This window comes from Aulonocara stuartgranti (assembly GCF_965226115.1).
Source record: "Aulonocara stuartgranti genome assembly, chromosome: 10".
In the NCBI taxonomy this organism is placed as follows: Eukaryota; Metazoa; Chordata; class Actinopteri; order Cichliformes; family Cichlidae; genus Aulonocara; species Aulonocara stuartgranti.
This window is the reverse complement of record NC_138946.1, coordinates 20,101,399-20,113,245: the sequence shown is the minus strand read 5'-3', so window position 1 is coordinate 20,113,245 and position 11,847 is coordinate 20,101,399. Positions and strand designations below refer to the sequence as shown.

The window sequence follows — 11,847 nt, the reverse complement described above, 5'->3', positions numbered from 1 at the left end:
TTATAGGTGCTGACAGGAGGACTTTAGTCCACACAGTAATGTCTTGTCTATTGTGAGCGTGTTTGACATTAACACTCTATAGGTCTAATTCAAATTTCAGCACCACGGAGAGCAGCCAGGTCTGTTTCAAGCTGGCAGGTGGTGCACGCAAGTAACTCCATTGTGTTATTATAAGTTACAGTATGGTTTTGAGAGTCTTTGGCTTCCTGGTTTTAGATTGATTTATTATAGAATTTATACCCTGACCTTTTTACCTTTTAAAGGTTATTTCACTTAATCTTGTGCACCTTTCATTTGAGCCAAATTCAAATCTAGCACCCTGCTGTGTCGCTTGTTTGATGAACATCAGCAGTTAGGGTATGTTACTGTCTCTCAACTACTCTCTGGTCAGCAGATGTCGCTCTTTGTGATGCAGTTACTTGAACATCATGTATCCGCATTCAGGCTAAAACCAAACCATTATAAATTTCAACTTTAGTTATATTTGGTATGACGATAATCAGTATTCCTATGTTAATTTGTGTAGTTATGTAACGTGACGTTTGTCAAAGTGCTCTGTCAGAACTACCCTGAATGAACACGTTTAAATATATATTTAAAAAACAACAACACTTTAACAAATAGTTCATCTGCGGTTTGGACCCCGGTGTTGCAGCTCTATAGATTTAATGCGGTCTTCTTTCAACAGCGTTTTTTTTTCTTCTTCTTCTTCTTTTTCTTTCTTTTTCTTCTTCTTCTTCTATTTTTTTAGAGGCAGAGCAGTGAATGTGACCTGAATGCAGGGCATGACTTAATGGGATGAGACGCAAAACTCATTCAAAACAGTCTCTTGAAGACTCCGAAATGCTTTCGCAGCCTTAGTCATCGCAGCCATATGATTTCTCTGGGCTCAGCGGGTTTCCGTGTGAACCTGTTTCGGTCTTTGGAGCGATGCCTTGGCTACAGTGAAATGCGATTTTGAGGAGGGACAGTCATGGATTTTGGATTTCGTTTGTTTCGTTATAACGTGAGGTCGACACCGATAAAAGACCATGGAGTGATCGGCACACAGTAGCGGGGTTTGGGGAGTGAGGAGAACGACCCTTCGGTGCGTCGGTTGCCCGTGTCAGAGCTCCAGTTCTGCGTTTTTTTTCTGTTGAGGGAGCCTCTTGGCAATCGGCATTATTTTCTGTCCGTCTGTGGCTCGTAGGGGAGGCGGAGAGAGAGCCGCGGTGGAAGGCGGCGTATTAGCGCTATAGCTGCCGAGCAGAAATAATTGCTTTATTTTAATTTAATTTTTTTTCTTTTCTTTTCTTTTCTTTCTTCTTTTTTGAAGGGGTGGGGGGAATGAAACGTGGCTTTTGTTTTGCGAGCGGACTACCAAACTTGTGGTTCACTGCAGCATTTTGCGTCTTTTCTCTCCGCTGCAGATGATACAGAAAACCATCATAGCGGTACCCCACCACTGCAATTTTTGGGCAAAGATAAGAGTGGCGTCGTCTTGCAGTTAAGGCTACTATGGCAGCATAGGAAGCACCTTCTGGAGAGAGTGAAACCGCCGATTCCTTGCTTAGCATGTCTACGATGCCTTATTATTAGTAGAAATCAGTGACTGGGTTTGAAACCCAGCGTCACCCCGCGGTTCCAGAGCTACTGTTTACCCACTGAAAATCACCCGAAAAAGCAGCGGATCCCGATGGCATGGACACTTATGCAAGGTCTGCCGCGCTGTCGTGCTACTGGAGCCTACTTGCTGTCTCTTCATTCAACCCAGCTCCATCGCCATCGCCCCGCAGCCGAGAGAGCCCTGCCGCAACGCGACCAGCGACCACCGAGCCAAAGCAGGCGGCATGAGGCTTGATTCAGTACATTTATCCATGCTGGTCATCGGGGTCTCATTCGCCTGCTACTCCCCGAGTTTGAATTCCCTGCAGGACCAGGCTTACAAATCCGCCGTGGTGATCGAGGGCAAGGTGCAGTCTACGCCTGTGAACGTCTCTGCGGAGCCGTACCGTGTGAATGTCAAAGTGCTGGATGTTTGGCCCCTAAACAGCGGGGGTCTGGAGCGAGAACAGCTCGTCACCGTGGGGGAATTTGGATCTGAGGCTCCGTGCACCAAAGTGAAGAAAAACCACAAGTACATTTTTTTCATGGACCCCACTGACGAGCCCTTGGTTTTTAAGGCATCGTTCGCGCCTCTTGACACCAGTGGAAAGAACCTAAAAAAGGATGTTGGAAGGATCTTGTGTGAGGACTGCGGTAAGTCAATGTAGCCCTAATGTGGAATACCGGTGAAGTCCAACCCGGAAGAATCAACGTTGTGTTAACAGCCCCGGGCTTGGGGCTTTTGGTAACAGGCACTCTGGTGAATTGTGGTTATTGTGGCCACAGCATGGCTTGGAGTCACTGGGTACCAAATAGGTGCCTAAGGGGCGTCTATGCAGCAATTTTCGACAACTCTCGCAGGCTCCCATAGCCCACATGATCAATCAAACTCTCTTTCTCTCTCCCATTCTCCCTGAACTGCAATAGACAAGCGCCTCGCACTGTTGCTAGTGAGGAATTGCAGTTTATGTGTACTTTACTATCTGCAGCCAGGAAAGCTGCTTTATTCTTTGACATTTCAGACACATTGCAGTGCACGTTTTACTTGTCGTTAGTCATACAATCATTGCAGTTTTCCAAATATCCTCGTGGCTTCTTTTATGAAACGTCAAACGCTTACATTTAAAGGAGCGAGCACAATTTCAGGACCAGGGACAGCGGCCTGTATCACCGGTATCACGTGTTGAAAATCACGCTGCCCTAGGCAAATTGGCTCCTAGGCTATATTTAGGCTACCGCCCTGCTTTAATGCTTTAATGCCACACTTTGTCGTAGCAGCAGCAGAGCAGGTCTGTCTGTTTGCAGACAGACCTGCTCACATGCTAAGGGCTAGCAGTGTGCTGTAGCTGAATCCTGAAACGTGATGCTGTGATTGAAAATGTCGAATTAACAACTTTCCCACGTCACACTCAAGCATTTTCCTTTTCTTGTTAGTAGTTTAAGAAATAACTTTGGTCTGTAGATGTTGTTCTTAGAGAGTAACTTGAAAACAATATCCAGGGCATTATGTTTGCAGTGAGGCATCATGACCCTGTTAATCGCCATTGAGAGAATCAGGTTTATTGACAGCAGATATTTCAAAGGAAAATAACTTTGCTCTTTTCTTCTTTTGTTAGATTATTTTCTTGAGGATGTGGAAATTACGGAGTACAAAAAAATAAAGGAAACTGCGGTGCAACAGGCTGCACTCAAATCCTGAATTATTGTACATATGTAGATGGACACAGATTTTTGCTTTTTCACTTGATTTGCATAAGCAATGTTGTTTTCAATGCCCTTTACTAGGCTAAAATGAGCCCCTACTACTTTAATTAGAAAGTAGTGCAAGTGTCTGTAACGTGAACTTAAAGGCCACATAGTTCCTTCATTGTGTCTAGGCTATGGTGTTTGCTACTCAGCTGTAAAATCTTACTTGCCTGTCTTCCACACTTCTTCCACAATGTTTAGGACACACATTTGCACTTCCATTGAAGCACTGCGGCCTAAAATGTGATGCGTGTCCTGTACTGCTGCTGTCTTAAATCCACTTAGTCTGTACTCACGAGACACAAATTCTCCCCTCTCCTCTTGATTGTGCCACTCTCACTGTGGCTTTTAAACTCATCATCTTGTTAGAGAGGTAACAGAAAATGGACCCTATTCCCTTTTGGATTCCCTGAACAGCCCAAACAGCCCTTGTCAGTTTTTCTGGCACTTATCAAAGCTTGTCAGTGATGTGATCAAACTGGCACAGCCACCTATTGTGTCACTTTGAGTTACCACGCCCAGTTCCTGGGCCTTTTATTTACTTCAAAGAACCCATCAAAGTATGTGGTTATACATGGATATTAAGATCTCCCCAGAGTTTCTTTTCTGACCCCCCTCTCCTCCCCATTTATGGCTTGTCATGCAAACAGTAACAATATCCTCGTGATACTTTCAGTTCCTTTCTTTGTTCAGCACTAACCAAAGATCACCAACTTTATGGTGACTGTTTTAGGCATTTAACTATCTCTTAATGTTTGCTCATATTTTTTTGGCTTAACAAATCTTGTTTAGGCCCAGAGACTGATTCCAGGTCTTCTTAGGACCTCCCCAAAACTTGCCTTTAATCCCTTTTTGGCACCGTACAGATGCTGTCTAGTGTGTTAAACATATATACTGTGCAACTCTCAAAATTATGTGGTTGTGTGACTTCCACTTCCTATGAGCTGCCTTAAACTCAGGCTACCTACAGCAGTTAACACAGGTGTTAAAGTGAGCTTGAGCACCTTTAGTAAAAGAGTAAATCTGATAGGCAGAATAATACATATTACTATTGAGTATGTTTTTTTTCTACCTGTACTTGCTTATAGCCAAAAGGATGGAGTAATAAGAAAATAATGGCATGAAATCCCACAACCTCATTGTGGGATTTCGTGTCACATCCCCTTGTTCGTCTCATCCCTACTGAGTGTTAATGGTGCAGAAGTAAATGAAGCTGCTGTGGTGGAAATTTAGCATCTAGCTCACTCCTCTTCAAAAGAGGAGTTAGCATAAATGTTGTTTATACTTTTGCTCATAAACATTATTTTTTGGTGGGCAGTAATTTTAAATGTATAGAATCTTGTTTCTGCCACTGAAAAAAATGCTTCCTTCAATTCATCCATTCTCTTCTGCTTATCCAATTTTAGGGTTGCCAGCGACAGCTGTTGTAGGGCGAGAGGCAGGGTACACGCTGGACAGATCACCAGTCTATTACAGGGCCAACACATTGACACAGACAACCATTCACACTCACATTCAGGCCAATTTAGAAATGCCAATTAACGTAACCCCACTAACATGTCTTTGGATTGTGGGAGGAAGCCAGAGGAATGGGAGAGTACCCACGCAAACATAAGGAGAACATGGAAACTCCATGCAGAAAGTCTTGCTGTGAGGTAACAATGCTAACCACTGTACCACCAAATAAAAATAACAACACTAAAATAAAACCAAACCAAAAAAGGCAAATTTCTTTGCCATCGATAAATCAGAACTTCAGGTTATTATCTTAAAATTTAAAGTTATTATATCTCAAGAAACCCCAAATTCGGAGATATTTAACTTGAAGTTTTGGATTAATGGATGTCATTTTTTTTCAGTGGCAAAACAAGCTTCTGTACGTTTTGAAATGATTTCCCACTTAAAAATAAGTGGAAACAAGCTTAATAAATTCAACAAATATGATCAAACACAAGCTGTTTATATGCAGTTTATATTGCAGTGTGTCATGCTGGCTAAATATACACGTGCTGCCTATTTACAATAGAGAAATGTGTTAGGCAAAGGAGGAAGATGAAACATAATTTTAGTTAAAGTTAACCGGTTATTTGCTGAGCAGATATTTGATAAACTGGAAATTTAAAGTTTACTTGTAATGCCTTAACTTTGGAGATTTTAATCAGACATGCATGACATGCTGTAGTTGTGTTTTTTCATATTGTGAAACATCTTGCAAAGGAAATCAAAGCATCATAATTTTGTGGTGCTGTATTCAAAGTTTGCAATGAAATACTAGGTACTTCAGTACAGTTTCATACAGGCTGGTTAGCTGGCAGTACTGTGGTGAATGTACAGTCATGTGCTATGTTGGACAGGTGCAGAGCAGATTGTGGTATTTATGGTCAATGTAAGTTTACATCAAGGGTAGCAGATCTTAATGCAAAAGTAAGCTGATGATGCCGATAAGCTTCACTCAGTGGAATTTACCTTTTATCTGAACTTTATATCATCTAGTGGTTTCAGATCAGGGACGATAGCTCATACAACATCTGCGTCTATCTTGTTGAAAGTTAAGTGGCAAAAATCCACAAAGAGCAGGGACTCTCACAGCAGCACCAGACCACAGCCTATACACAAAGGAAAATTTTACTGGATCTCACAATGCAAAATATAATTGCTTATTTCAAAGTGGTTCTTATGCCCACATTGCACTGCTACACCCGTTTCCTCACCTGCAAAATCCCACTGTAACTCCCTGTTAACACCTGCACTTTGGCTGCAGGACTCAGTCAGCTGGGTGCTCTGGGTTTCTGTCAGAGCAGAGATGAAATCAGCAACAATTACACTTCTTATGCTACAGGTTACAGAAAGCATGCACAAACACAGGTTCATGTTAGCTATGAAAATGCTGCCCTCACACTGGTTGTCCATGTCTGGCTGAATCAGTAGCATTATCTGTGACATTACTGTGTATAAAAAAAGTTATACAGTAAGCTAGCAGACATATAAACATCTCACTCAAGTATACATTTCAGTATCATTGCATGACAGCCAGTATTTCCTTGGAGTTTAGTGCTGCTCTGCAACAGGTCACTGTTGATGCTATCACTTTTAAAAAGGAAGTTCGCTTATTATACAAAGCAGGCACAAGCATGTCAGATATACTGGTATTCCAGAATAAGGAAATCTACACAGTGGACCATAGTCAGTATTAGTGCACCATAAGGCCCAGTGACCTACTCCTCAGTACACAATTTGTGTTTACATCTCTTTTTAAGCTTGTTGAACATATGTCAGTTGACTTGGCGCACAAGTACTGAAGTAGGAGGCAGACTGCTCTGTATACACACACACACACACACACACACACACACACACACACACACACACACACACACACACACACACACACACATTGTCATCCATTTGTCTATTCAGAACCTTTTTCAGAGATCACATCTCAGGATTGTTTCATTATTTTATGTATTTATTTATTTATTTTAGCCTAAATCAAAAGTGTGCAGACTGAAACAAATGTGGTAGGTGCCCCCCCCCCCCCCCCCCCAGCTTTTTGTCTATCCACAGACTCATTGAGGAGACCTACATAGCTGTATTTTGCGTGTGCATGTGTGTGGGTGTATTCAGGCTGGTGGGAGCACTGTATGAGTAAAATGAAGTACAAATCAGTGCAATGTCTATGACAAAAAGCTCTCATTTTAAAAGCTGTACATTGTACTGCAAAATGCATCAAACATGCAAATCACTGTCACTTGTGTGTATTTTTAAAGTGCTCATTCTGGCCATTTAGTTTTTTTGAGCTTGATCAATGTAAACCTGTTGCAGTGAATGCACACCCTGTTACTAATCTGTCACTGCAAAGTCCAACTGTATGCAGGTCACAGCTGCTGCATTGAGGTGGTAGACAGGCAGAATTTTGCCTGCAAGCTATATCTTTCTGTGAATTGGAAGAGGTCCTTAGAAGAGCCAGACATAGAACAAGAATGACAGCTGCTGATGGCTACTGGGCTCTGCTTCTACCCCACAATTTAGTCTTGTGGCAGCATTAATCAGCATGCATCTACAAGTTGGTCATTACACCCCAATGACACTCTCAGGGGCCATTTAGCAAACAGTTGTGACAAAGGTGCTCATTTACTGTATTTCACCAGCAAAAATTATTGCCATGCAAAGGATGTGTGCTTGTTTAGGTGATGACTGAAGCGTTTTTCGATGGTCAGTGTTGTGGCCTTCCAACTGAACGTGACTGAGATTACACTTTATATTATGCGATTGTGTGAGGATTGTTTTCTATGTTCACATGGTGGTCATTTATGAAGAATTTCTGCCCCATTCAATCTCATCTTGGCTATTTTACAGTGACAAGATTGCTTGATGTATAGTCACAAGATCTGTGGGGGAAAAAGGCATGACCATTTTCAGTAATTGGGTGCCCATTTTCTTGTCCATTAGGTACTTTCTCACAATCACTCAGACTTGTGCTCCACGTTTCTAGAGACAGATTTTTAAAAGCTATTATTGTGACAGGGTAAGCATTTAGGATATCTATCTTTTGCGTCTCCATAAGTCACACTGCCCCAGTAACAGAGCAGCTGTCATGGCACAGTTGAGGTTTTCTGATTTGGGTCATGGTTGTACCTGTTTGTACAGCAGAGCTATTGCAAGTGAGCAAGCGGTGTGCTTCGAGCCTTTCCTCTACACTCCTAAAATTTCAAATCAGATTCTTCCCAGCTCGTGTGTTGTAATTGTTGCTCTTCTGCGTTACGTAATGAGCTCTATAGAGCCATGATATGAAAAAAAGAAAGAACAGTCATAGCAGAAATAAGAGTTAGAAAAAGATGATGATTTAGAGCAGAATTCATTCTTTTTTTGGAGGTGAGGCACATATTTGGTTATTACTGTTACTGAGTAAGCCAGTACTTTAACTACAGTGTTAGTTGATCCATTTATTGTTTAAAACAGTGTGAAGCTCTTAACGCTGATGCATGTTTGTGAAAGTTACACAATTATCTCACCAATGAGGAATGTCAATTTCCTTTCTGCTCTAGTTGTGGCATTCACCAGATATGCAATGTCATTTGAAATACTCAAAATCACAGTGGATGAAGATGGAACATATTAGCTTTAGTTACTACCACCTAAAAACTTTCTGTTATTATGTAAATGTACTGTGTTACTCCTTGCCTTCCATGATTTAGAACATTAATACGGTTACTGTACAATACTGTGCAGAAGTCTTGAGCCACCTATCATTGCTTTATACTTTGCTGGGAAAATGGGAAATGTGTGCCGGGATTTTCTGAAATATGTGCAAACACGCATGGAAATACAGTATATAAAGCAAAAACAGAGTATGTACATTTATAAGGTGCTTGAAAGTCAATATTTGGTATGGCCACCTTTATTCTTCAACACAGCATGAGCTCTCTTAGGCAAACTTTCTTGTACTCTCTTTAAGGATTATTCAGGATTAGTTCTCCAGGCTTCTTTAAGGATATTCAGAGTTTTTCTTTGGATGCTGTTTGCTTCTTGTTCTGCTCTCTCAAGATGATCCCACACTTATTCAATAATGTTGAGCTTCTGGTTCGAAGGAGGCCAATCAATGACTGATAGTGTTCTTCTGTGTGGTTTTCTATGCAGGTATGCTTTTAATGCACTGACAGTGTGTTTGGGGTGTTTGACATGCTAAAATTGAAGCTATTGCCAATTAGATGCTTTCCGTATTGCATATTTCCATATTGCGTGGTGGATCTGATGATACTTTTCTGTTTTTTGGCAAGCTCTCCAACACCACAGGCTGAAGCGCAGTCCCAAACCAAACAGGGCCTCCACCACAGTGTTTTACAGCTGTAGACACTCACTGTTGTACCTCTCTCCAGTCTTCCTCTGTACACGTTGATGGATTTTTGGTCAAGTTCTTGTGTAATTTGGCATACCTTAGTCTTTTCTCCTTGTTTTCCCATCCTTAAGAATAGCTTCTTGACAACGCCCCTCCGCTGAGACCAATGATGAGGCTCCAGTAAAGAGTATTGAAATATGCTGAAAGGTTAGTTTGTAGACCTGCCACTTTTTATTGTCCTCTACTTGTCCAGGTTCCTCAAATTTGTTTAAGGACACACTGCATACCATACCAAGTTTTCAACTAATAGATCTTTGAAAATTACCTTGTTAGTGGAAAAATACTAGCTTGCGTTTGTATAAGTATACCAACTGGAGCATTTTTCACATATTTACGTAAAGAAATGAAAATGTGTTTTTGCAGCAGGATGGTAGTAACAAAGTGCAATGCAAAGGTGCAATTTAAAGTTGGTTCTTTGCTAAGCCGTCTGTTATGTGCAGGTCTACAGGTCAGTGTTAAGTGGCATAACAAACAATAAACATTCCACTGAAAATGGTCAGGTACAAGGACTGGACTGAAAATGAGTGAAAAAGCAGCCAATATATATATATATATGACTACAGTAAACATAAATATATGACAATTTTGGTATATGAAAGATACAAAACGGGCCAAAATTATCTATCAGCTGCAAACACAATATTTGATTTCCAAATTATATTCATATCAGTAATTTAAGATGGGCACCGATTGGTAGCAGGTATTTGAGAAATAAGATTCAGGTTTTCAGCTTGCTTAATGGTTCTTGCTGGTTAGACAACAAATGTTAGAGAATGTCATGTACCTAACGGATTTCATACAGTATTACGGTTATTAAGGTTAAGCACCATTTGTGATGCAAGGAAAGCTCTGGACAAAGCACAAAATGGAGTTATCACTTCCTAATTCTTCCCGATCCACAAAATGCTGACAGTTTACTTATGTGCAGTTTAACATATCCAGCATCAGAGATACTTGCTATAGTTTAAATGTCTGTTAACATAAGCTTTAGATTTCACACACACACTAAAGCAATGCTTTGGACGATTATAAATTTCCATGTAATACAGAATTATGTCTGGGCTCATGGAGAATAATGGGCTTACTCTAAGTTCAGCTGGATAAGAACTATGAAAACAAGTCTGCAATGCCATGCAGTTTAAAACTTTCAATTTTATATCTGGTTTATTATTTGCTTCCATAAGTGCAAACTGCTTAAGTGAGAGTTTAAAAGTATTTCGTAAGATCACGAGACTGGGGAAATAACAGCCTGCACGATGCCATATTGGTAGATATGATAGTAGACAAACATGATAGACTGCCTGCTTGTTCAGTTTCTCGCTTAAACATGATTAAGCAAAATATGCATGTGATATCATTGGCAAAAATGTGGATTTAAAAAAAATTGCAGTAATTTAATAGCTGTGTCTGCTTTTATTTGTATTCATGTATTTGTAATTTTATGGAAAAGGTTTTTTGTTAATAGATCAATACTGCATGCACCTTCTGCTGCAGGTAAACTGCACCTTTTCACCAGCTTTTATCAAACATTGCATCGCAAGTCTCTGACAAACGGGTCAATATTTTCTGTGTATAATTAGATAAACAGTCATGTTTTATCCAGAGCATTTACCTTAACTGTAAAGCCACAGATCTTTGTGTCATGGCTGTTATACTGCAACACTGCAGCTTGCAAACAGCTGGCTGAAATCTACCATCAGACAGAGAAGCAGATTTGGATTGGTTAGTGGTGTGAATGCAGATTAGTCTTACAGTTGGAACCTAATCTCGCAAACAATAATCTCCATTAATCTCCAGCCTGCTTGAATTCACAAACTGGGATGAAGGCTGCGTTTGAAATGGCAAAACTATTTAGAGCAGAACACGAGGATAGTCTGTCTGATACTTTCTGCGACAGGTGGAAACCCTGTCACAGAAAGGGTTTCCACCTGTGTTTTTAATAGTTAACAGTCAGAAATATTCAGTGTCAGTTCTGTCACAGTTTTATTATATTTTAAAACTGTGCTAATGAATTGGTACAAAAAAGTTTACTGGTCCTTCTAAAGCAACAGGGACAAAAAAGAGGATATGGTTAGAAGTTGCAGGAAAATGTGGACCAGCACATTAAATCAGCTCTCACTCAACCCATCTCTATCACACAAGGATCTTGCATAACCCCAAACCCTATCGCCCCAATTTTGCCTGCTGGCTGCTGCCAGGAAGATCCGAAGGAAGACAAAAAGATAAAAATAATATTTAAAAAACAAATAATAATAAAAACGCTATCAGAATATCAAAAGGAGAATAAAAAGGGCAACCTTGCCTCCACATAACCCAGATTTGTGTGTTCTGATAAAATGATCCAGGTTCAGTCTAAATACTTAATTTATTCTTCAACTTTATTAGATCTCATGGCATACCTCAGAGGAAAACATCCACGTCCATGTTATCAGCTATTCAGTTAAACAGCTCGTTCACCCTGGAAGACACCATTATTTTTTATAAACCTCCCTGTAAAACACTAGCACTGGATTTAATGTACAGTGTCAGCACCAAAGGACATTTTAAAGGATGGTTGAACCTTTAATTATACTTTACAGTGGGGCAAAAAAGTATTTAGTCAGCCACCGATTGTGCAAGTT

At 40.5% G+C, this 11,847-nt stretch overlaps 1 protein-coding gene across 4 annotated transcripts in view; it reads left to right on the top strand.

Moving 5' to 3' along the window:
* Positions 1 to 770: 770 nt before the first annotated feature.
* Positions 771 to 11,847, top strand: part of nrg2a (neuregulin 2a) — a 79,501-nt gene continuing 68,424 nt past the window's right edge. For 2 of the 4 annotated variants that reach the window (XM_082548532.1, XM_082548531.1), the window contains exon 1: positions 771 to 2,238. In XM_082548532.1, coding sequence (XP_082404658.1) covers positions 1,830 to 2,238 — 409 coding nt within the window. In that variant the 5' untranslated portion in view covers positions 771 to 1,829. The remainder of the gene's footprint in view (positions 2,239 to 11,847) is intronic. The other 2 variants (XM_082548533.1, XM_082548534.1) reach the window with 2 other exon arrangements.